At 40.8% G+C, this 21,164-nt stretch overlaps 1 protein-coding gene across 1 annotated transcript in view; it reads left to right on the top strand.

Annotated features, from left to right (window-relative positions):
* The first annotated feature begins 1,802 nt into the window (after nucleotides 1-1,802).
* Nucleotides 1,803-21,164, top strand: part of LOC146978215 (venom phosphodiesterase CdcPDE) — a 39,120-nt gene continuing 19,758 nt past the window's right edge. Inside the window, exons 1-12 of the mRNA XM_085790897.1 lie at nucleotides 1,803-1,965; nucleotides 3,388-3,475; nucleotides 7,167-7,301; nucleotides 7,667-7,792; nucleotides 10,106-10,166; nucleotides 10,310-10,407; nucleotides 10,516-10,595; nucleotides 12,107-12,226; nucleotides 12,869-12,978; nucleotides 15,091-15,156; nucleotides 15,277-15,349; nucleotides 20,433-20,541. Coding sequence (XP_085647023.1) covers nucleotides 1,924-1,965; nucleotides 3,388-3,475; nucleotides 7,167-7,301; nucleotides 7,667-7,792; nucleotides 10,106-10,166; nucleotides 10,310-10,407; nucleotides 10,516-10,595; nucleotides 12,107-12,226; nucleotides 12,869-12,978; nucleotides 15,091-15,156; nucleotides 15,277-15,349; nucleotides 20,433-20,541 — 1,108 coding nt within the window. The 5' untranslated portion in view covers nucleotides 1,803-1,923. The remainder of the gene's footprint in view (nucleotides 1,966-3,387; nucleotides 3,476-7,166; nucleotides 7,302-7,666; nucleotides 7,793-10,105; nucleotides 10,167-10,309; nucleotides 10,408-10,515; nucleotides 10,596-12,106; nucleotides 12,227-12,868; nucleotides 12,979-15,090; nucleotides 15,157-15,276; nucleotides 15,350-20,432; nucleotides 20,542-21,164) is intronic.

Here is a 21,164-nt window from a genome sequence, read left to right as displayed (position 1 = left end):
TGCCTGGAACACAGCATTAGCCAAAACGACCGGATCGCTTACTTCTGCTTTAAAATACCATCATAATTGACTGTAATGTGGTATAAAATAAAAGATAGCATAAAAGACAAAAAGCTTGGGTAACCCTTGAATTTACAGGCCGCTAATTACATGATAATGTCTAGAAAAAGCCTAGAAATATAGCCAAGATATAATGATTGACCGCCAAGAAATAGCCCAGAAATAATTGATTGTAATCGACAATTGCAAGGACTTGGTTGAGAAAAATTCTGGCCTTTCCCAAAAAATTTGAAGCATGAAATTGCAATCTTTTACCTTCATGAAAAAGATGACATGACAATGAATTTCTTGACATTATCACGTAATTGTCTCAAATATGTATTTGAAATAAGGAAATCTTATCATCTTTTTGAGATGCTCACTTCTAGAACGAGTCAAGGCATCAGTAGACAACATTGCCTAGAACAAGGACCACTGTGTGTTTGGGATGAAACACAGAGACTGAGGATGGAGAAGTTCAGCTGTGATTGGTGGGATTTAGTTAATGCTTTTTTTTTTCAGGCAAGAATTCAACAGTTTTAGATGATTCCTTGAGGAGAAGAGGAGAGGGTGGTTGATAGCGGAGAGAAGTGCATCAACAATGGAAGGATCTATTAGACCCTGGAAGGTTGATTCTCAGTTGAGCATTTATTAATGACGTTGATTGATCAATGGCTGTCTCAAGATACCGAAGAGCAACTTCACTGAGACCTTAGACAGTCATGTCTCCATACCATACCTTATATTTTCAACAACCAACACAACCTGTTGTCTTGCGTAACTATCATTACCATCTACCACGTGAACTGTAGATTATACGGCATTATAGAAGTCTATGTATGAGCAAGGATTTTTAAAAAATCCAACTATCAGTCTATTTAGCTATTTATAAATCTGGTAGCATGGTTTTAGAGATTTCACCGGCCAGTGAACTGTACAGCAATGTCAGTAACAGGAATTTCTGCCTGAGTCACAAATGAATGCATCATGGGGCCATGCGGTATGTGCAGTGCGCTCACAGCACAAACTCAGAAACTCTTACTAATCCTGTACGTTCCTCAATATTGCTTACATTGTGAGTGTGGAAAGTATGTTGGTAGATTCCCAACAACGCAACTGCTTCATTTCACTCTGCTTCACTTTATTGCAGTGACATCTACAGTACAAATGTCTTTCAGTGCAAAGGTCCTGATTTTTCATAATTCAAAACATTACGGGAGCTTATCAGGCCCAACTGTTTGTCATAGTTCCAAGATCAAGGTTGTTAATTGGACCGGAGACATCGGCTTTGAATCAGCTACGACTATTCCAAGGAACTGGAAGCAAAGCATGAGTCAATATCATGACTGTGGTCAGTCACTGAACGGTGACAATTTATTAGCTCACCTTCCTGGTTGAAGAGCTGTGCATGAGCAGAACAAATGGCATGGAGACGACTTGATGACGACACATTTCCCATCTCTGATCACAAGTTCACATTTGATTTACTGTGCATTACTGGCTGCAGCTGCACCACAGCTGGCAATGAGATCAATAAACCACTATGATAAACCCACTTGGCTCGCTATAACAGTTTGAATCTGTGCTTGCTTTGCTGCTCGACGTCTGCTGAGCCAATTCCTGGTGTCAGCTAATCATTACCTGCACCCTGCTACCTTATTCACCTCACGTGTATGGGGTGAGCTCGTGTGTGAGTTGAAAGGTGTCGGGCTGAGCCACCTGCGTCCTGACAGACTCAAAACACAGAGCTGAGATGAGCGGGTTATCTCCCCAGTCGTAACTGTTCTTTACGGTCACTTATCTGCAGCTCACACACCTGGTCCAGAGGTCACTGCTGTGATATCTCTGTGAGAAGCGTGTGAGAGCGACACATTCGTGGTCGCCATGGGTTTGGGGAAGGACTCGCAGAGAAAGAAGAAGATCATTGTAAGTACCGGTTCTGACTCTAACAGACTGAGGCCTCATATTTATTCATTTATTATTAGTTTTACACAGAATTTAAAATGAAAGAGTTATATTGAACACAAGATATGCCGAGTATGAGTATTGTAATCTCTACTCATCTGTTCAGGCACAGATGAAAATCTATATACTTTATAATGCAAAAGCCCAAACACTGGTAAACTCTTTGAATTAAAGGGCATTTCCAATCGTAATCAATGTTTACCTCAGATATCAGCTCACCGATGATCAGTTCAAGAATCTATTGTTTTTCCAATGTTCATTAATGGGCTCCGGACTACTTTTAAAATTGTTCTGTGGTCGCAAGTAACGTCCTTTTGACAATCATTTAAAGTCTAAAATTCGCTTTACAATTAAATTAAATCACAATTCGGACTTACCGCATCTTCCACATTGTTCCTTTCCGGGTCAAAGAACAAACGCCTCAGAGTCCCTCTACCATTGTGTTGTGAACATTTAGATTTAATTTAATCGTAAGGTGAATTTTAAAATTTAAATGATGGTAAAAAAGGACGTTACTGTACTTGCGACCACAGAACAATTTCAAGATGAATCCAGAGTCCATTAATGAACATTGAAAAAACGATAGATTCTTGAACAAAAAGGAATATAAACGTCCACACGCTGCAGTTGGGAGTATGGATGGTATGAAATGAACTGATCATAGGTGACCTGATATCTAAGGTAAACATTGATTACGACTGGAAATGCCCTTTAACAATGGATCACAGGTTTAACTTAGATGGGTTCCAGTGATGTGTGCCTTTCTCATATCTCCAATCACAGATAAGCATGAGAAGATTATTAGACACATATAATAATGATGATGTTTGCTTCTTGCTGTTGTGTTGCCTGGAACAGCTTGAGACTGAATGAGGATCATTAGCATTACTTCTGCCCTCCTGTTGCTTTTGCTCCATTGCTGAAATACATATTTATTCTACGTGAGGTGCTGCCCCATCCCTGTGCAGCTGCAGCAAGTCTTGTTGCAGCTGCACAGGAATGGGACATAGTACAGGCTGCTCTGCGCTCCAGTACGACAGTTGAGTGAGTTATGTGAGATCAAACATGTTTCTCCGAGGTCGATGGTGTAAGATCCAGTGTTTCTCTTGCTCTAATACCTTCTGGCTGCAGCTCAAGAAATCCTTGACGACTTCAGAGTCTTCAGAGGGAGTGTGTGTGTGTGTGTGTGTGTGTGTGTGTGTGTGTGTGTGTGTGTGTGTGTGTGTGTGTGTGTGTGTGTGTGTGTGTGTGAGAGAGAGAGAGAAACCTCTGTTGTTTTGGTTACCGGGGCATGCCCCATCCTGTACGTTATGAATTTGTTTGCAGCTCACATAGCTGTCAAAGCACACTCTGAGGAAATCTATTTTTGTGTGTTCATTACAGATAGGTATCTTGGCCGTATCAATCGTAACCCTAATCCTCGGTCTTGGACTCGGTCTTGGATTGGACTTGCAGAGATGTCGGAACAAAGGTGCTGTCAAACACCAACACATACACACACACACACACACACACACAAACACACTGACATATGCCAACATGCTCCTACTCGCCCACATCAAAATTAAGTCTTATATAACAACCAAACAACTCTTATTTATCTTCAGTGTTGATCACCGTGCACCGTGTCTCCTCTCACACTCGTGACTCACTGACTCAGCCTCTTCATTTCAACACCCCCAGATTTTGAATTTTATCACCAAAACAATAGAAAAACCCTCCAAGTCACACTTCACCTCATGAGTCACAGTTTTAAAAATGTCAACTCCTTGTTGACTTTTCAGATATGATATGATTATCTTTTTTTATGGCGCCTAAGGTTAGTCCCGTATTTGATGTTTTTTCCAGTATTACTCTCAGAGCGGCTTCTCTGTGGCGCCGTGGTAACAACAGGTCAGTGTTTGCTGAGCGACTACAGTAAATAAGCCAGTGCTTGTACCTGATGCACACAGAATACACAGTTACTCCAACGCAACATGAGCCAAAGGCTTCGTTGCATGCCGGCTCATGGCTGTAGATACCAAAAAAGGTTTTAGAATCAGTTTATTTCTGCTTTAGCTAATGCAGAACTTCTTTTTTTTTGTACTTTTTTCCCCCATTTTGTTGCTGCTTGGCTGAGAACTGTGACATCACAGAGTAACAGGAAGCGAGGACAGCTAGACTCAGTTTCAGAGTACAGATCACAAATAGTAGTGAGATCAAGAAGTGGGTTTGTCTGGTGATTTTGGGGTTTCCTGGAGTTGCCCCTAAATGCAAACAAAGCAGTTTTTGAAAACTTCTGGACGATGAGTAACAGTTGATTGGCGCCATATGGGAACTATCTTTTTATCTGCTGTCAGAAAGGTGACATATGCTGCTCATCATCATTACAAACTTGTCAGAAGCTTTACTCAGCACAGTATCACACTGCGTCAGACATGCACGAGTAAGTCACTTGAGTATGTCACGTTAGTGCTTAGACTGTGATTTGATTACTCAGCTGACCATTTCCATTTTCTGGCCCTTCTCCTTTCTCGAGCATGTCTGCAGCACAGACGAAGAGCTGACTCATAGGAGGAACCACTGTGCTGAGCCTGAGCTCTTCACTTGGCATTGTGATGCATTTCTGAATGAATGAAAAGGTGTCAAGTGTTTCATGTTGTTCAGTTTGGTTTTCAGTTTACATCAACAGAGTACATATTAATTTCCTTAAGTTGAACTTGTTGCACATAATGTAGCGTACATTTCTCAAAAGACACAAAATTGATTAATGACGTGTTGGTTTTGCAAGAGGTAAGGTGCCAGGACAGGACCTGTTTTATGTGAGTTTGAAGGTGAAAGTGTGGGACAGGTCTCCAGAGGCTAAAGGAACATGATTCTGAGCTTGTTACCCATCTAACGTCATATCGTAGGCGTGGGGAGAGGCTGATAAAAGCCATCCAGGCCATAATCTGGTTGTTCATGGGCAGTTCATCCCAGTGGAACGTCTCCAGGGATCTATAAGAGAGCATTTGGCAGCATTATTGGACATATCAGCAGGGAGGAATGCAGTCACTGTGAGTAATGGGGGATTCTTTTATTTTGAAATTGGCCAAAATATTAATAACTAATTCAATTTTGGGAATATTCCTTTGAGACATCACAGCTAATGACCTCAAACGTAGATTTCTATGGAACAAGGGTGTATTGGGTAAAATGCTCTAATATAACTCATCCCCAGTGAGGTGTGTGGATTTTTTTTTTTTTTTTAAAGGGTTCTTCAATAAAGGGATTTTTTTCTGTCCCTGGTAAAATGTCAATATATACAGTGTATTTCAGAAAAAACAATTATTGTATTTGTTGGGGCTAAATTGTAAAAAAAACAAAATGGCATTTCAATATTTTTTTGTTTTGGGCTTGACCCCAACTCAGACTTTAGAACATTCTTTATAGTAGTAAAATAATAAAAATTTGCATTGTCTCATAAGATGAAAAAACATCCTTTAAATTCATTTGGTGTATAAATGGGCAATTAGAACATTTAAAAAAAATAATATATAGTTGTGTCATTGCCATCACACCAACTGTTTTAGTACAATAAAGGTTTTTCAAACTACTATTCAGTTGTTGTTGCCAGGGCCACGAGGCAACAAATGTGAGTAATTTGAAGATTCATGCATCCTGATCTGAGTGTATGTTCATTAGGCTTCATCACTGAACAAGTTTCCATTTGGATATTTTAGTTCAGAGAGAAGAAATGTCACTTTATTCACATATACAGTGTCCAGTGCACATTAGCTACTGAGTTATGCCAGGAGATCTGACACTTAACTGACTTTTGCTCCAAAAGGGGAAAATTGTCATCACCATCACGCATCACTAACGTCACAAAATTGGCTGACAACCAATGATGTCAAAATGACTCTTGTTCCAGAAGAGAGCTTTAGAAATAGAAAAACACGGTTAAAATAGGGTATAAGTCATAAGGTCATGTGGCAGTTGAATAATCACCCATAAAAGGAAGAAAATGAATGGATGTACCAATACATGGCCGATGGGTTGCACCTGACTAACCTGTGCAACTTAGATCGTCAACAAGCGAGTTAAAGGTTAAAGAATCTGCTTCGTCATATCGGCTCGTGTTGTTAGTTTCCCTGTACAGGTGATTCACACCTAGATGACGGATAGGAATAAATGTCATGTGTGAGAGAGCACAGAGTGACGACTGTGAATCCCCCCCCCCCCACACACACACACACACGAAACAAAAGAGACTGTTTGAAGACAAATAAGGACGAAGCTGTGAGCTCATGATGGCCCAAACATGTCACATGCTCCACTGCACAGCCGACATGCAGAAAGACGAGCGTAAGCATGACAAGCTAGCATTATTATTCTTAAGCTTGGCTGCAGCATGTTGTTGTCTGCCTGAACTAGCTTCGGTCTGTTGTATGTCCTGTTCTAAAAACAAGTAACAAAAGTTAAAATAGTTAATTTCTTCTAAATATGAAATGTTTTGTTGTGAATAGTGTAGAGAAAATAAAGTAATACAGATAATTGATGTTTGAGAACATTTTAAAGTTTGAATTTAGTGCATAAAATGTATGTAAAACAGGTTTCATGGCAACAAGAGATACAGAAAAACAGGCCCTATTTATAATAACTTTGGTTGGTTGTGAGATTGTGAATAATGACACTTTAAATTCTACCCACATTGCTGTTTTGAACCCTTCATTGAACTGTGTTGTTTTTAATCAACTTAATCAAGTGAATCGGAGCAGGGTGTGTGGGAGCTTGGGAACGATTAGATTAGGACACTGTTCTCTGAATAATAAATGACACATTGTTGCAGTTTCTACTTGAATGAAAGAATTAAGATGTTGCAACATTTTAACTGCACATCAAATGTGCAAACGTTTGTGAAATAAATATTACATCTATTTAATGATATTTAATGAGTCAAAATGGGCACGTTATTCTAATTAATTTATGTTTTGAGAGATTTTGTTCCTTGTTTGAACATTTTAAAAGATAAAACCCAAACCCAAAACCCTCTCAAACCCAACCGGTTGAGGCAGACGTGTTAACATCACCCTGTAAAGATCCATGAGATAAAGTTTATTATTATAATTTTTTAAAAACACTGAACATATAAAAGTGATATTAGCTGGAATTAGCTCGAAAAACGTCTCTGTCTCTTCCAGTTGTCCCACACACTTCCTGCAGAAATCGATGCTACGAGCCGTACGACGTCGAGATCCCCGGCTGCAGGTGTGACGAGGGCTGCGCTGCCAGCAACAGCTGCTGCTATGACTACCACGACATCTGCACCATCCCAAGTGAGTCATAGAAACCCCCTTCCAGACCACTTTCCTGGACTGAGGAGATTTTGGTTTTTTTTTTCAAATCCAATGAGAAACATATAAACATTTGCTTTTTTAAACCTACAAATGTGAAATACACATATAGTTGCAATATGTTATGCCATAGGAAATGTCATCAACAGTTTCAGTATACATGTTATTATGGGTATTTCCTGTATAATGTGTTACAAATTTACACCTTCATCAGGATATATCTACATTTGATGACATATTATGTGTCAATATCACTCTTATCGGACACAAGACCCGTTTTCAAATGAAAAAATGTACAATGCTTGTATGATGTACCTAAACCTCCATATTGTAATTGTTGCCTTTAGCTGAGCAGTGGGAGTGCACGAAGCTCCGCTGTGGAGAAAAGAGGCTGACGCAGAGCAGATGTCACTGCTCAGATGACTGCCTATCTGCAGGAGACTGCTGCACCAACTACAAACACGTCTGTCACGGTGAGAATGAAATCTGATCACGGAAGTCAGTAGACAAGAAATTGAATTGAAAGGATGACTCGAAACCAAAAAGGACAAGTTGAGGATTGGCTGCTCAACCTGATTCTTTTCTGACAGTTGTATTTGTAACACTTTGGCCTCAAAGCTGTTTGTGTGAACAAATGTCATACTTGGCAAACAACCATTGGTTAATTCCATTTCTCTATGAAATTCCCATTTGACTTTTATAGGTCAAAGTCAACCTGGGACTATAGTTATCTGGTATTTGGGGTCTAAAAGAATGAATCTGAAGATTTTCTTTTTAATGTCTCCTGTTTTGCAGTAGTTCTGTCTGTCCCCGCATCGCCATGGCAGTGATTAATGGCAGCGGACCGATCTTATCTCTTTAGGCTGCTTACAACCCTCAAAACCACATTTTTTTTTCCACAGACAACGTCAGATGGCTTCAAACATACTGTAGCTACACCAAGGGGTTTATACTTCAAGAAAGCCGACATGTTGGTAAATGGAGCTGTAATACAGTCTCGCAAAGTCTCACGCAAGACTCAAGTTGGTAGAATAAACAATATACAGACTTAAAAAAAAGGAAGGAGTTCCACCGCACACAAAGCGTTCGTATAAACACTGATTACGACCCCTTTTTGTGTGGTGGAACTCCTTTTTTCCTTTTTTTTGGACTTTATTCCTGACACCACCGGCACCATTGTGAGGTTCTGATCTGTGCTGTGCAAGGCAATCTCCTCCTTCTCAATATCCAGACATACTCTTACTGCTACGAAGAGTTTCAGACGACCTGGGTATTCCATCAAAGTCGCTAAAAACATCCAGACTCTGGTGTAATCTTGAAGTTTGAATTAGCAGGAACTCCAAACCTAGCCTCGACCCGTTCCAGATCAGCTTTCTCCACTTGACGCTAATTCAAGCCTCACCTGTAAGCCTCACCTCGTCCAAGCCCACACCAGTCGAGTGCCGAAAGCAAAGTAAACACACGCACCGAAGCTTCTCCACAGCCGAGTAAAAGCTCCTCATGGAGATTTAGGATGAACGTCAGGAATGTACAAAAAGAAAAGGAAACACAGCTGCTGTTAGCAAGATAACAAAGGAGGTCAATGCACGACTGACACACAGGTCCGTCTATTTTAGCATCAGATGAACCATTGCTCTAGGCGTGTCTTATAGCTCACTGGGTAGAGTGGAGGCTGTAAAGTGTTTTAGTCCTCCCTGCAGCGAGTCCGAGTTTGAATCCCCCACTGGTCCTTTTCTGCGTGTTGTTCTCACCCGTCGTTTCCTGTCTCTCTCCACCTTTCTTCTTGAAATAAAGGTGTAAAAGTCCAAACACCCCTCATCAAAGGGACTAAGTGTATGTAGATAGTGACACCTATTAGCATTTAATTCATTTAGCCTAAAGAAATTCACAAAATCTATTAATTATATATTAATTATATCTATTAACATTTATCAACTAGCTATTTCATGTGATTATTTCACAATTGACTGTAGAAAATCATATTTACCAAATCTATCAATTCAAGGAGATGAAGTGATAGTGAATAGCAGTTTTAATCCATCTTCCATCCATCCATCATCCATCCATCCATCCATCCATCACTTCCCTCTCCCCTAACCCTCCTCCACCTCCTCCAACTCTCCATCCATCCATCCATCCATCCATCCATCCATCCATCCATCCATCCATCCATCCATCCATCCATCCATCCATCCATCCATCCATCCATCCATCCATCCATGCATTCATCCATCCTTTCATCCTTCCATCCATCCATGATGTTTGTTTTTAAAATTCTGAATGGTATGGCCCCTGTGTACTTAATGGAACTCATACATGTTCACAGACCGATCAGAGCTCTGAGGTCTGCAAACGAAATACATTTGGATGTTCCTAAAAGCAGGCTGAAAACTAGAGGCGATCGAGCATTCGCTGTGGAACAGTTTACCACAGCATATCCGGTCGTCAGAGACTCTCTCTCTCCTCTCTCAGAACCTATGTGTGAGACGAAGTTGTTTGGTTTGCTGAGTGTATGTGTCATTGTCAAAATTGTATTTTATTGTTATTTATTTTATGTAAAGCACCTTGGCCAACCTAGGTTGTTTATAATAATAAACGTAACCTTGACCTTAAAGTGTATTAATAAAGCAATGACACTTAATCCATAGTGAAAAGGCTGCAGGTTGAATTGATAAAGAAATTATTTGTGAGGTCTAACATCTGGAATCAGCGTGTGCGCTGATAACATCAGTATTACAGTAAATGGACAATAATGAGCGCTGTTTCTTGTCTCAACCCTGCGGCAGGGGAGAGACAATGGGTGGAGGACCAGTGCGAGGAGCTGTCGGCTCCCATGTGTCCCTCAGGGTAAGACTTTCTACTGAATTATCATCTTGAAAAAGACTAACGAGAACTGGTTCAAGATGTCCTTTGTGTTCTATCAATAAATCAGTTTTTATCTGAAATCAACTCATGACTCTAACCTGGGATGAACTCTTCCCCCTCCTTAGCTTCAAGCAGCAGCCACTTCTTCTCATCTCGCTGGACGGACTGAGAGCAGAGTATCTGTCGACGTGGAGCTTCCTCATTCCCGTCCTCGACAAACTCAGTCAGTGTGGACCTCTCATCTCCCCTTTTTTCCTTCAACAACCGATGGGCGTAATGTGTGCGTCAGTGTACGAACAAGTAATGTGTTGTTGTCTTCTCTACATTACAGAGACATGTGGAACATCTGCACCGTACATGCAGGCAGCCTTTCCCAGCAAAACTTTCCCCAACCACTACACCATTGTTACGGTAAAGACACAAGGCTCCGCCTGCAGCCCATCACACACACAAACACACACACAGTGTTTGAACCAGACACCTACGTGCAGATCTTTGCAACTGAATCTACTACAGACTCAGAGTGAATGCATTAACTGGTGTGATTTGTGAGGCTCCATTGGAGAATGAAGCAACTTGTAAAGCATCACTATCTGTGAGATAACTGTGACCGATGTTGTTCTGGCCTGCGCTGAGTGGGTTTCCAACCTGGGTCTCCTGCACCGCGGGCGACAATGCTAACCGTTTCGCCAAGAGGTCAATGACCACTTGGCAAATGGATTAGCACGTGTTTTATGGAAGAGTGAGTTTAACTTCAGTAATGCTAACCGTCACACGCTGTCACTTCTCCTTACTGGTACCTTGTGACTGTGACTATACCCGCGGACCTCCGTTACATAAATACCTGTTTTTATATACCAGGGTTCGATCGCAATGTTGCCAATGTTGTGTTATGATGTGTACCATGTTGGGTAGGCTCAATAAACAGCTATAATCTGGTGGAAAGCAACAAATTAAACCAATCTAAGGAAGACTTAAAGCAGAAGTAAGCGATCCGGTCGTTTTGGCTAACTTCCTGTCAGCCGATGGAGTTAGCAGTCCCCGCCCTCGTCCCTACGTCACCACATTCACACGCATCCCTTGGCTGCACACACAGAGAGGACCGCCCCTTTATGCCGTTCTCTCTCCTCATTGGATAAAGGTTGTAGGATACAAGGAAAGTTTTCTCCTCGGCTTACAGCAGAGCAGAGTGACTGACAGACCCGTGTTTCAGACCAAACACTCTATATAGCCTAAGTGATTGCTGTCGGAAGATATAACTATTTAAGACTTATATTAACACAAACATTTCGCTTAGTGGAATGTTTGTGTTAATATAAGTTTGTGAAGGAATGTGGTGCAGACGCACATGGCTGTAGACTGCAGGTCAAAATCTTCATCTTGTATTCACAATCAAATCCAGACAAAACCATGATTTCCACCAGGTTTGATGGGAATTTGCAATGTTAGCATGGTAATATGCTTAACTAACATGGTGAATATGGAAAAACATTGCTAAATTAGCATGGTTTATTGTCATTGTTAGCATGTTAGCTCACTGATCTGTAGGCTCTGTTTTGTCTGCCTTCTTGCACAAGTAGAGTGTCAAGTGTTGAATCCAAGTCTTCAGGACAAAACTCTGGTGTTCTCCCTGCACGTGGACCATCTCATGACAAACTGAAATATTTCTATGGTGTGTCAGGCGAGTCCTTCAGGAGGTTTCCTGGGAACATGCTTTGGAGTTAATGCTTTGGTTTACTAGAAAACTAGAATAATGATAGCTGTTAAAATGTTTACTCCCGCAGTTGACACTTGACAAATGACAAGTGACTAATCAACAATGACCCATGCCAAACTTCCACTTTCACATGTGTATTTCATAGGGAACTGGTTCACAGCCAAATAACTGTCCCCTCCTCCCCCACACTCGCCTCCTCTCTCAGGGTCTCTATCCAGAGTCCAATGGTTTGATTGACAACACCATGTACGACCCAGTGTTCGATGCCTCCTTCAGTCTGTCCAGTCCGGAGAAAGACAACCCCGACTGGTACCTCGGACAACCTGTAAGTCTTGTTCACTGCAATTGAACCCAAAGATGTCAAATACCAAACAAAAACATACAGTAAAACATAAACCAGATGAGTCAGTGTGAGTGTGAGAGATGGTGCAAGCCACTGGTGAAAGACAAGTTTTACGATTGATAGAGTGGTATGTTGCCTCAGTTACTAAGTGCAACAAGCAGATCGAGAACAGTGCGTGCAGTGAGAGGAATAGTACGTTCATTTCATGGGAAAAGGAAGTTTGGGAACAGGTTCAGCATGTGTCATTACCATACTATACTGTATTCTTCTGCAGCTTCTATTTCTGTATATCTCTCAACCTTTCCCTTTTTTCTTTTTGTTTGATTTGCTGGGTATCCTACCTTTTATTTTTGCCTGTTATCTGCCTATATTACATCCCCTCTTTTTTTAGTGTGTCATATACAGGTAGACGCCTATTTTTATCTTCAGCATTTCCTCAGTGCCAGTATACAAGATTTATGACAGCATCTCATCAGTTCCTCTTATTTCTATTGCTTTTATTTATCACTAGGTCATCAATTGTTCTGTGTGTGTACATGTGAGTGTGTGTGGGAGTCGAGTGCAAATCACGTTACTTAGGGTTAATTTCATAATTAAACCAATTAAACCTGTTTGTGTGTTCAGGTTTGGCACACAGCAAAATACCAGGGGCTGAAGTCTGGCACTTTTTTCTGGCCTGGATCAGACGTTAAAATCAACGGCAGCTTCCCAAACATCTACCGTCCTTATAACGGGTAAGACTGCAGCTGATGACTGTGAACTCTGAACCACATGTTAACTACCAGAGAAGCAGCTTGTGCACTACTACTCACCACAGAGCATGTCCTGTGTTTGTATGTATACATGTTAGCAATTACATTTTGGCTTTTAGCTCTTATTCTAAAAATTCAAGAAACCAAAGTTCCAGCCTCTGTGTTTTTCTCCAAACCAAACATGCACCTCCGCCCTTTCAAACGTCTTGCATGTGAAATCAATCGGGCAAATAGACAAACAAATAGATTTCTAACAGAGGAGGATTATTTCCAAAGACTGACCTGAAAAAACCTTAACTGAAGCACATTGAGAATATCTTTTATCACTTGTTTAATCAGAGAGTCGTATTGTTGACTGTAATGTAATATGAGTGCATGTACAGTCCACTGATAATGATACTGGCGATGGTTGATAATATGGTAGGTACCATGAAAGTGGTTATTGCAGTAAAAAGATTAACAGGACCTGAGCTAATAAAAAAGTTTACAAGACAGACAAGGCAGAGTGTGTTTTTGTGGCTCTGCGTGGGAGTGAAGGTTTCAGAGCACAAATGTTATCAGCTCAAATGCTAAATTCATTACCCTTCATGCTTCCCTGACAATTTTTTTGGTATCAACTCTCTAGGATCTTCACATTCTTCCATTGGATTCTCCCATGGAGTTCACTGAGCTCATTACTCATAATATTAATAGTTTCTCATCGTGGCGTTTCGGCCGCGAGGTGTGTCTCCAGACCTGCTGGTTCCTATTACGTAAAGCTATGGTCTACGATTTGAAAGATTGATCATTATTATTAGCGTCTTTCAGATCGCAGACCATAGCTTTAAAGACCGGAACGACTGAATCGCTGTAATTTTAAACAAATATTACAACAGGAGGAAATAGTATGCACATCAGAACTAATTTCAGCAGCCAGTTAATCCACGATGAGTGAGTATTTGGTGTGTGAGTCAATAGTTTGGTGTTTGTGTTCTAGATGATGGATGAACATGTTACTTAGTGTTGGTCATCCACTGCAGCTCTGCGGTACATAGGCATAAGGTGCATCACTGTACATTGAACAACCGTACTTGTCCGTGTGGTGGTTTCTAGTCTTTTCATGAGGTTTTATTGTCAAAATATGGTATTGACTTTCCTTCAAATATTGGCTGCAGGATTTAGAAGTGGAGTCCAGCTCCTCCCTTTTTTTCCAATAAAATTCCCTCAGCTCTTTATGGTTTGGGGTTGGGCATCCATTCAGACCAATCATCAGCAACAATATCAGCATTACAGTATTTTTGCAGCATCTGTGAGCAGCATGTTCTCATGAATTCAATGCGGGAGACTGAGACAGCCACTAAAGCTCCCTCTGTGACAGTTTTTTGGGTCTATGGCTCTTTGATTTGTTCTGTTGGTGGCAGATTCTGAAATATTAGATATCTAGATCCATCAGACCAGGCTTCCAGTCTTCAACTGTTTAGACTTCATGATCCTTGGGTTTCTCTTCTTCTGCTGTTGTAGTCCATCAACCTCAAACATGCTTGTTCATTATGAGGTTTTTCTGATCAACTAAGATGGTTATTTGAGTGACAATGACTCCAGGCTATAACCCAAAACTGTAGCTTTGTTGTTCCCTCTATTTTGAGTCTGAAATCTATCCAAACCAACAACCCAGGTATGGTTGTTTGGAAATGGTTGGCAAAGACCATTTACAGATTGTCCGTCCGCCTTATTCTTGTGAATGCAACTTTGCAGTCTTCTACAATTTAGTGGTCAAAGATCTACAGTTGAGTCAAGATCATTGTGACCTCACAAAACACATTTTTGTCAAAAACTAAAGAATTCATACCCTAATTGTGAATTATTCTAGTTGAACACTCTTCTTATCTTGTGCCGGTGAGTGAAAACATCCTACCCCCTGAGGACACTAAGAGCTCAATCCAAAATACCTCAGTTTGTGCATCATAACTGTTGCCGTTGCCAAACATGCAGTCCAGTGACTTGACGTCACGCCCACTGGTTGAGACACAAGAAATCACTTATCTGAATTAAGTGTTTCTCCTCCTGAAGATTTCATGTTTACCTCTGACATCTCTTTATTCTTGTTTCTTTTAGTAAAGTGCCATTTGAAGAGAGAGTGTTCACTGTGCTCAAATGGCTGCAGCTGCCTGACGATGAAAGGTTGGTTCCTCTGGTTCATTTTAACCTGTTGGTGTTGATTGTCTTTGATTCTCCGAATAGTAGCTACTAGTTAAAATGCTCTTGTTTGGATATTTTAGTAAAGATCACCTTTCCCATCAGGCCAGATTTCTACACGTTGTATCTGGAGGAGCCTGATAAGTCTGGACACAGCTTTGGTCCAGTCAGTGGAGGGGTAAGGTCACATGACTCACTTAATTACACAAGTTGGTAAAATAAATACATAAATAAACCAATGATTATGTGATTAAAACATACCTCCTTTGATCAAACAAAAACAATTCCCATCCCCATAGTGCAATTACAGATACAGATCCATTAGCCTCGTCAATGCTACTCCTTGTCATACGTGATTACACATAAGGCCTTGTAGCCTATAGCACAAATAAAAAGTCTGAAGTCCTTTAATAGGCCACAGATTAAAGATCTCAATAAAGATTAGTATTTCTAATAACACCATTAAAACCTCATCACATGCTTTATGAGACTTATAGCTCGGACAGTCATGTAGTGAACTTTGCTTGTTTGGCTTTGCTAAAGGTGGAGAGACACGTTTATTTACAGCATGCAGTTTACCTGATCCATACAGATCACTGTTCTTAGCTGTATAATATGGGGTTATATAGAGAGATCCACGATAAACCATCACAGGTGCTTACAGTAATGTGTTACCTGATCAAACCTCTCCTTCACCACTCATTCGTTGTCGGATTGCACAAAGTAATCAACATTGTTTGGATAAACTTTATTTTAATCAATATTTGACAGAATCCACCAGGGTTTCCAGTCGGGGTATATACATGTACATCAAAGGTTATGGCCATACAGATCAGGTCTGACAACATAAATAAAACAATAAAGATTCATATGGACGTTGTCAAACCAACAGTTTATGGACGGAAGATAGATAATCTTGCTCCACCAGATTATTGTCTATAACTGTATACAGGAGAGTATCTGCCTCTCCCCAGTCTGATCAAAGAGGAGTGCGACAGTGGTTTAGAGAGCAGGACGCAAGAACATGTATCAAGAAGTGTTTAGAGCTGTGACCAAACATGGCAGCCCTGTTTAAATACAATTTAAAGTGTATCTGCTCACAAATTCAGCTGGTTAGTTATGCTGCTAGAAAATGGTTAACCTTATCTAAACAGGCCATCCAGACCAACAGTGGGCTCATGCACTGTCCTTGTCAAAGTTTCACTGGAAGGATGAAGCCTATATGCACATTCACATTCACACATGACGCTTGACATATGTTTCAAATCAGTGTGAATAACAATAAAATGTAGCTTTGAAAGTGGTGTTGAAGTTGAGGAAGAAAGCCCTTGTGGAGCAACTGGGGAGCCCTTTTCTGGTCATTTACAGCCACTAAAACCTAAAGCAGTAGAGTATGGTTCTTCCTCGTATAATCGTGCGGCCTCTGTTAAATATTTACAATGTAAGTAAGCAGGTTATATCGGAATCTCTTAAACGGGGACTTGTTTTCACTAGAGACCAAACTGCTCGTAGCCTAACAAAGAATGTGAACAATATAGCAGGACAACAAGTTGAAGAGGTTTGGTGAGCACTTAATAGAAGGCAAGGCAAGGCAAGGCAATTTTATTTGTATAGCCCGTTTTTACAAACAGTTTGTCTCAAAGGGCTTCACATGGCATCGAACAACATCCTCTGTCCTTAGACCCTCACATCGACTGAGGAAAAACTCCATGGAAAACCCTTTTAACAGGGAAAAATCGGAGAAACCTCAGGGTGAGCAACAGAGGAGGGATCCCTCACCCAGGACGGACAGACGTGCAATAGATGTTGTTAAATACAAGACAGTAGAGAGATAGAAGATAGAATATCTTAAAGGAGATAGAAGATAGAATATCTTAAAGGAGAAAAAACCAAAAGAAAAATCTAAGTTTTGAGTTGAAATGACGAAAGGCTGCTAGCTTGTTGATCAACTGGCATGAGCCGCTGAGCTTCCACGCCTTTTGTTCCAAGGAACTGAGCAGAAATAGATTTGATTATTTTCCGTTGATCACTATGGTCTGATAAATTTGTATGTGCTTACATAACTGTCAAGATGATGTGAAGTATTGGTAATAAAGAAAGAGAAAGTAAAATAATAAAGGCATTAATAATTAATAAAGTAATTACACTTCAACACTTTTCCTGCATTTAATCCTACAAGGAGGCGACTGAGTCTCCTCTATGGTCACCAGGTGGTGGTGTGGTCACACAGTATGCAATGTATTACAGTAAATGATGCATGACAGTTGGTGAATAAAACATCAGCCTCCGTCTTTATGGATGGTCCCACCCCATCATAGCCTGGGAGACCACAAGAGGTCGCAGGGTGCAGGGTGTTGACACTTCAGTCACCATGACAAATCTGCGGCCTCCTCCCACTAGAGAGCTGTGTGGTGGTTGACTGACTGTCTGGGGAATATTTACACTGATGTTTTTGTTGTGAAGGCTACATCATCCAAAACCAACTTCTGCTACCCTGTCATCATTTAGTCAACAGTTATAACTAACTACAATAACTGAATTGTTCATTACAGTGTATGAGAGTATACTGCTGAGGCTGTTATGAAAGCCACGGGAATGCTTGGTTGATGCTGACGAGAAGAGAGCTTCCTGTCAGACCTTTTTTTTTACAAGGTTACTTTGGGTGGGTGGTTGGATTTGGGACCAGTGGTTTTCTGAGAAAGTGTGATCAAGCTCCTTGAAACTGCAAAGGTTGGCTTGTGGTTTTTGAGCTGCCTCAAAATGTTCAAGTAGTAGGGGATAAAGGTTGTACCAGTGTTGGGCACATTACTTTTAAAAAAATAATTAGTTAGTTACTAGTTACTTTCCCTTACTGAGTTAGTAACAGTGTTTATTAATTAATTAATTACCAGGAAAAGTAACTATTGTGTTACTTTTTGCCAAATTACATAGACTTCTCTCCCTAACCCCTGTTTATCTGGAATTAACCAACTTGCTTGAGTCAAGTAACGCTGACCCATGGCGCCTCTTATTGTCAATAACGGTAACAGCGTTGTAACGGGGGAAACGGTAACTTTTTTGACTACTCGTTACTGAAAAAAGAAGCGCCGTTTATTGTAACGCAGTTATTCCCATCACTGGGTTTTACTGGTAGGCTGTGTTTTCAGTTGTGAAACAGGAAACCAGTGTGGGATGTTCAATTTTAAACAGAAATCTTGGGGTATTTGGTCGGCATGATATTTGGATTTGACTGCCCGATAGTGTATTTGAACTTTTTGCAGTGATCCAGGCCTGATCATGTGATCTATCCTCTTAATGTTGCATTACATGAGAAGAATTACCTGACCAAGTGCTGTTATTTGATTTGTGAAGCCATTTCGAAAGCTTTGGGCCAAATATCGGATCAGTGGATAAATCAAAACCCACAGCAGCTGAACTATCAACAATGCAGCTCTTGTTTGAGGAGGTGAGCACATGATGAGATAATGCTGGAGCAGATTATTACTGGTAAGAGTAAATCAGTGGTGTCTGACCTCAGATTATTCCAGTAGACTCATGAAGGTTATTATGAATACATTTTCCCATAATTTCTATGACTGCTGTAGTGTCATCATCAACCCATCACCAGCACCTAATTCTGAAACCATATCATTTTGCTACAGTAATACCTTACTTGTCTTGTTGTCTCCCTCACTGCAGATACGTTTCAAAATGAGTTGCAGTAGCTGGGATGGGTGTTTTGTTTGTGGTTTGGAAAGAGCCTAAAATGAAGTAACTGGATCCTATTGGGTAATTGGAAAAGATGTCAACAGCATTTTCTAAGGGAACTGCATTCTTTTCGCACCCTCTATTTCCAGTCTGTGGGGGGGGTGTGGTAATAACCAGGATTCAAAAGAAAAAATACCGGAGAAGGAGACGGAATGAAATGTTCCAAAATAGCAGATGTGTTCCAAGTATCTAGTAAAGGCCTGGAGGATGAAATGTTAAGCAGGAGTGTAGCTTGGGGGATATTAAATTTGGCTAGCACAGCTAACAACTATACAAAAATAATAATGAAAATATGACATTTTTGTATTGATTCTCCAATTTTGAACCAGCAGGGAAAACATGGCCACCGGTGTGAACACTGGCACTGCAAAATGTTCTTAATGGTGATGATAGGAGGCAGTTTGCAGGGGCAAGTTCCCAGAAGTTAAACTTAACCTCTGCCAGATGGCCATCTACCCACCAACTGGAATGTGTGTTGGCACAGCTACATGAAAACACCTGAGGGAATCCACTGATGGATGAGTATCCTCAACAAACCACACCAATCAACACTTGTCATCCAAAAAGCCCATCTCACGACACACTTTCAGCTGTTGAAACCTCCATCCTGTTTGTCATCCACACGCGTCAACTTTCTGAAAACACTGCAGTGAACAAAGAGACAAAAGTTATAGACGTCTCACAGCTGTGGTCAATAACGCTGAACTCCCATTCAGAGATTTCATTGGAAAGTTTAATGTGTTTAGTGGCAACGAGCCAGCAGTTAACTGAGAAGCCAAACAGACTGCGAGGTACAGTACAGTCCCAAAGAGTCATTGATACAGTTTGAATGGAATCTGCACTTTGTAATATCTGCTAAATGCTGAGATTTACTGTATGTCATCTCATTTGCTTGGCTTGAACTCTGGAGTTTCCTTTGCTAACAAGTGTGTTTACAGTCGGGGAAGTGTGTGTGTGTGTGTGTCGTAGACTGTAAAAAATATGGACGTAGCATCTGTAACGTCACCCATTGGTTTTGGGGAGTCGTTTTTGTGACTCAAATATGGCGGCCTGAACAGCGCCATGTTGGATTGGCCGGCCGAGAACCCGCCCACTGGCCTCGAAGCAGCTGTCCACGGACCGCTCCGGACCTGTCTCTCAACGTTTCCGTGCGTTTTAAAAAGTTTTTAAAAAATTCACCCCCCTCAGAGTGTGTGCGGGGGTAGAAACTATCGGTTGAGACCAAAAAACGTTCTGACACCAGGCTTTGATCATGTTTATTGAGGATGTAAAATCGGCGATTTTAACATGGGGGTCTATGGAGATTTGCTGCTTTCTGGCACCAGCCCCCAGAGGAAGCCGAGGGGATTGCAGTTTTTTGAACGCGGAAGTGACAAATGCCCCCTTGGTGTGTGTGTCCACAGTGATATCCACTACACACTACGGATAAAACGACTTCCAAGAAACCTTGTACTGTAAATGACCACACCATTTGATGTGTATGTGTTTGTGTTTGTTTCATTTTTGTTCTTTAGCTGGTTGATGCGCTCCAGGGTGTGGATAAGGTCATCGGTCATCTCATGAACGGCCTTAAGCAGATCGGCCTGCACCGCTGTCTCAACATCATCATTGTGGCTGATCATGGTAACACACAGAACACACAATACCAAGGCCTGGGAAACTCAGTGGATCCAATTATTCTTTTAAATACCACACACATCCACTTGAATTCAGTCATTCAACAAATTTCGCTAATTTCTTCCATATGACATCGTTATCACTGCACACAAGATGATGTCAGGCCAAACTATAAAAGCAGGAATGTCTGTCTTTAAAAATCCTTTGAAGGCTCATCTCTCCAAAGAGCACCGCCGCTACAAACTCCCTTTTAAACCTTAACTTGCCTAATAACTTATGCACATACTGTACATTTCTTGCTCTGCACCATACTGAACAGATTTAGTGCTAATTTATAGGTTTCAACTGCACTGCACTTTTAGCATTGTCCTTCACTTGTAAGTCATTTGTGTAAACCAGGGGTTTAAGAGAGTGAGCCCCCCCTTAATGAAAACAAATAAATAAATAACACATTAAACCTATTTATTATCAGCTACTATGACCTAAACAATATTTAATTAATTAAACATAAATTGGTCTTTCCTGTAAAACTGCTAGAACTAGCTTGTTTCTCAGCATATGTTACTTATTAACATAATAAAGCACTGACAAATAAGCCTGATGTAAACATAAAACTCTGTAACACACAC

Source organism: Trachurus japonicus, chromosome 11 (genome assembly GCF_045865225.1).
Source record: "Trachurus japonicus isolate A0001 chromosome 11, Traja_1.0".
Lineage (NCBI taxonomy): Eukaryota > Metazoa > Chordata > Actinopteri > Carangiformes > Carangidae > Trachurus > Trachurus japonicus.
This window is presented reverse-complemented; position numbering and strand designations above follow the sequence as displayed.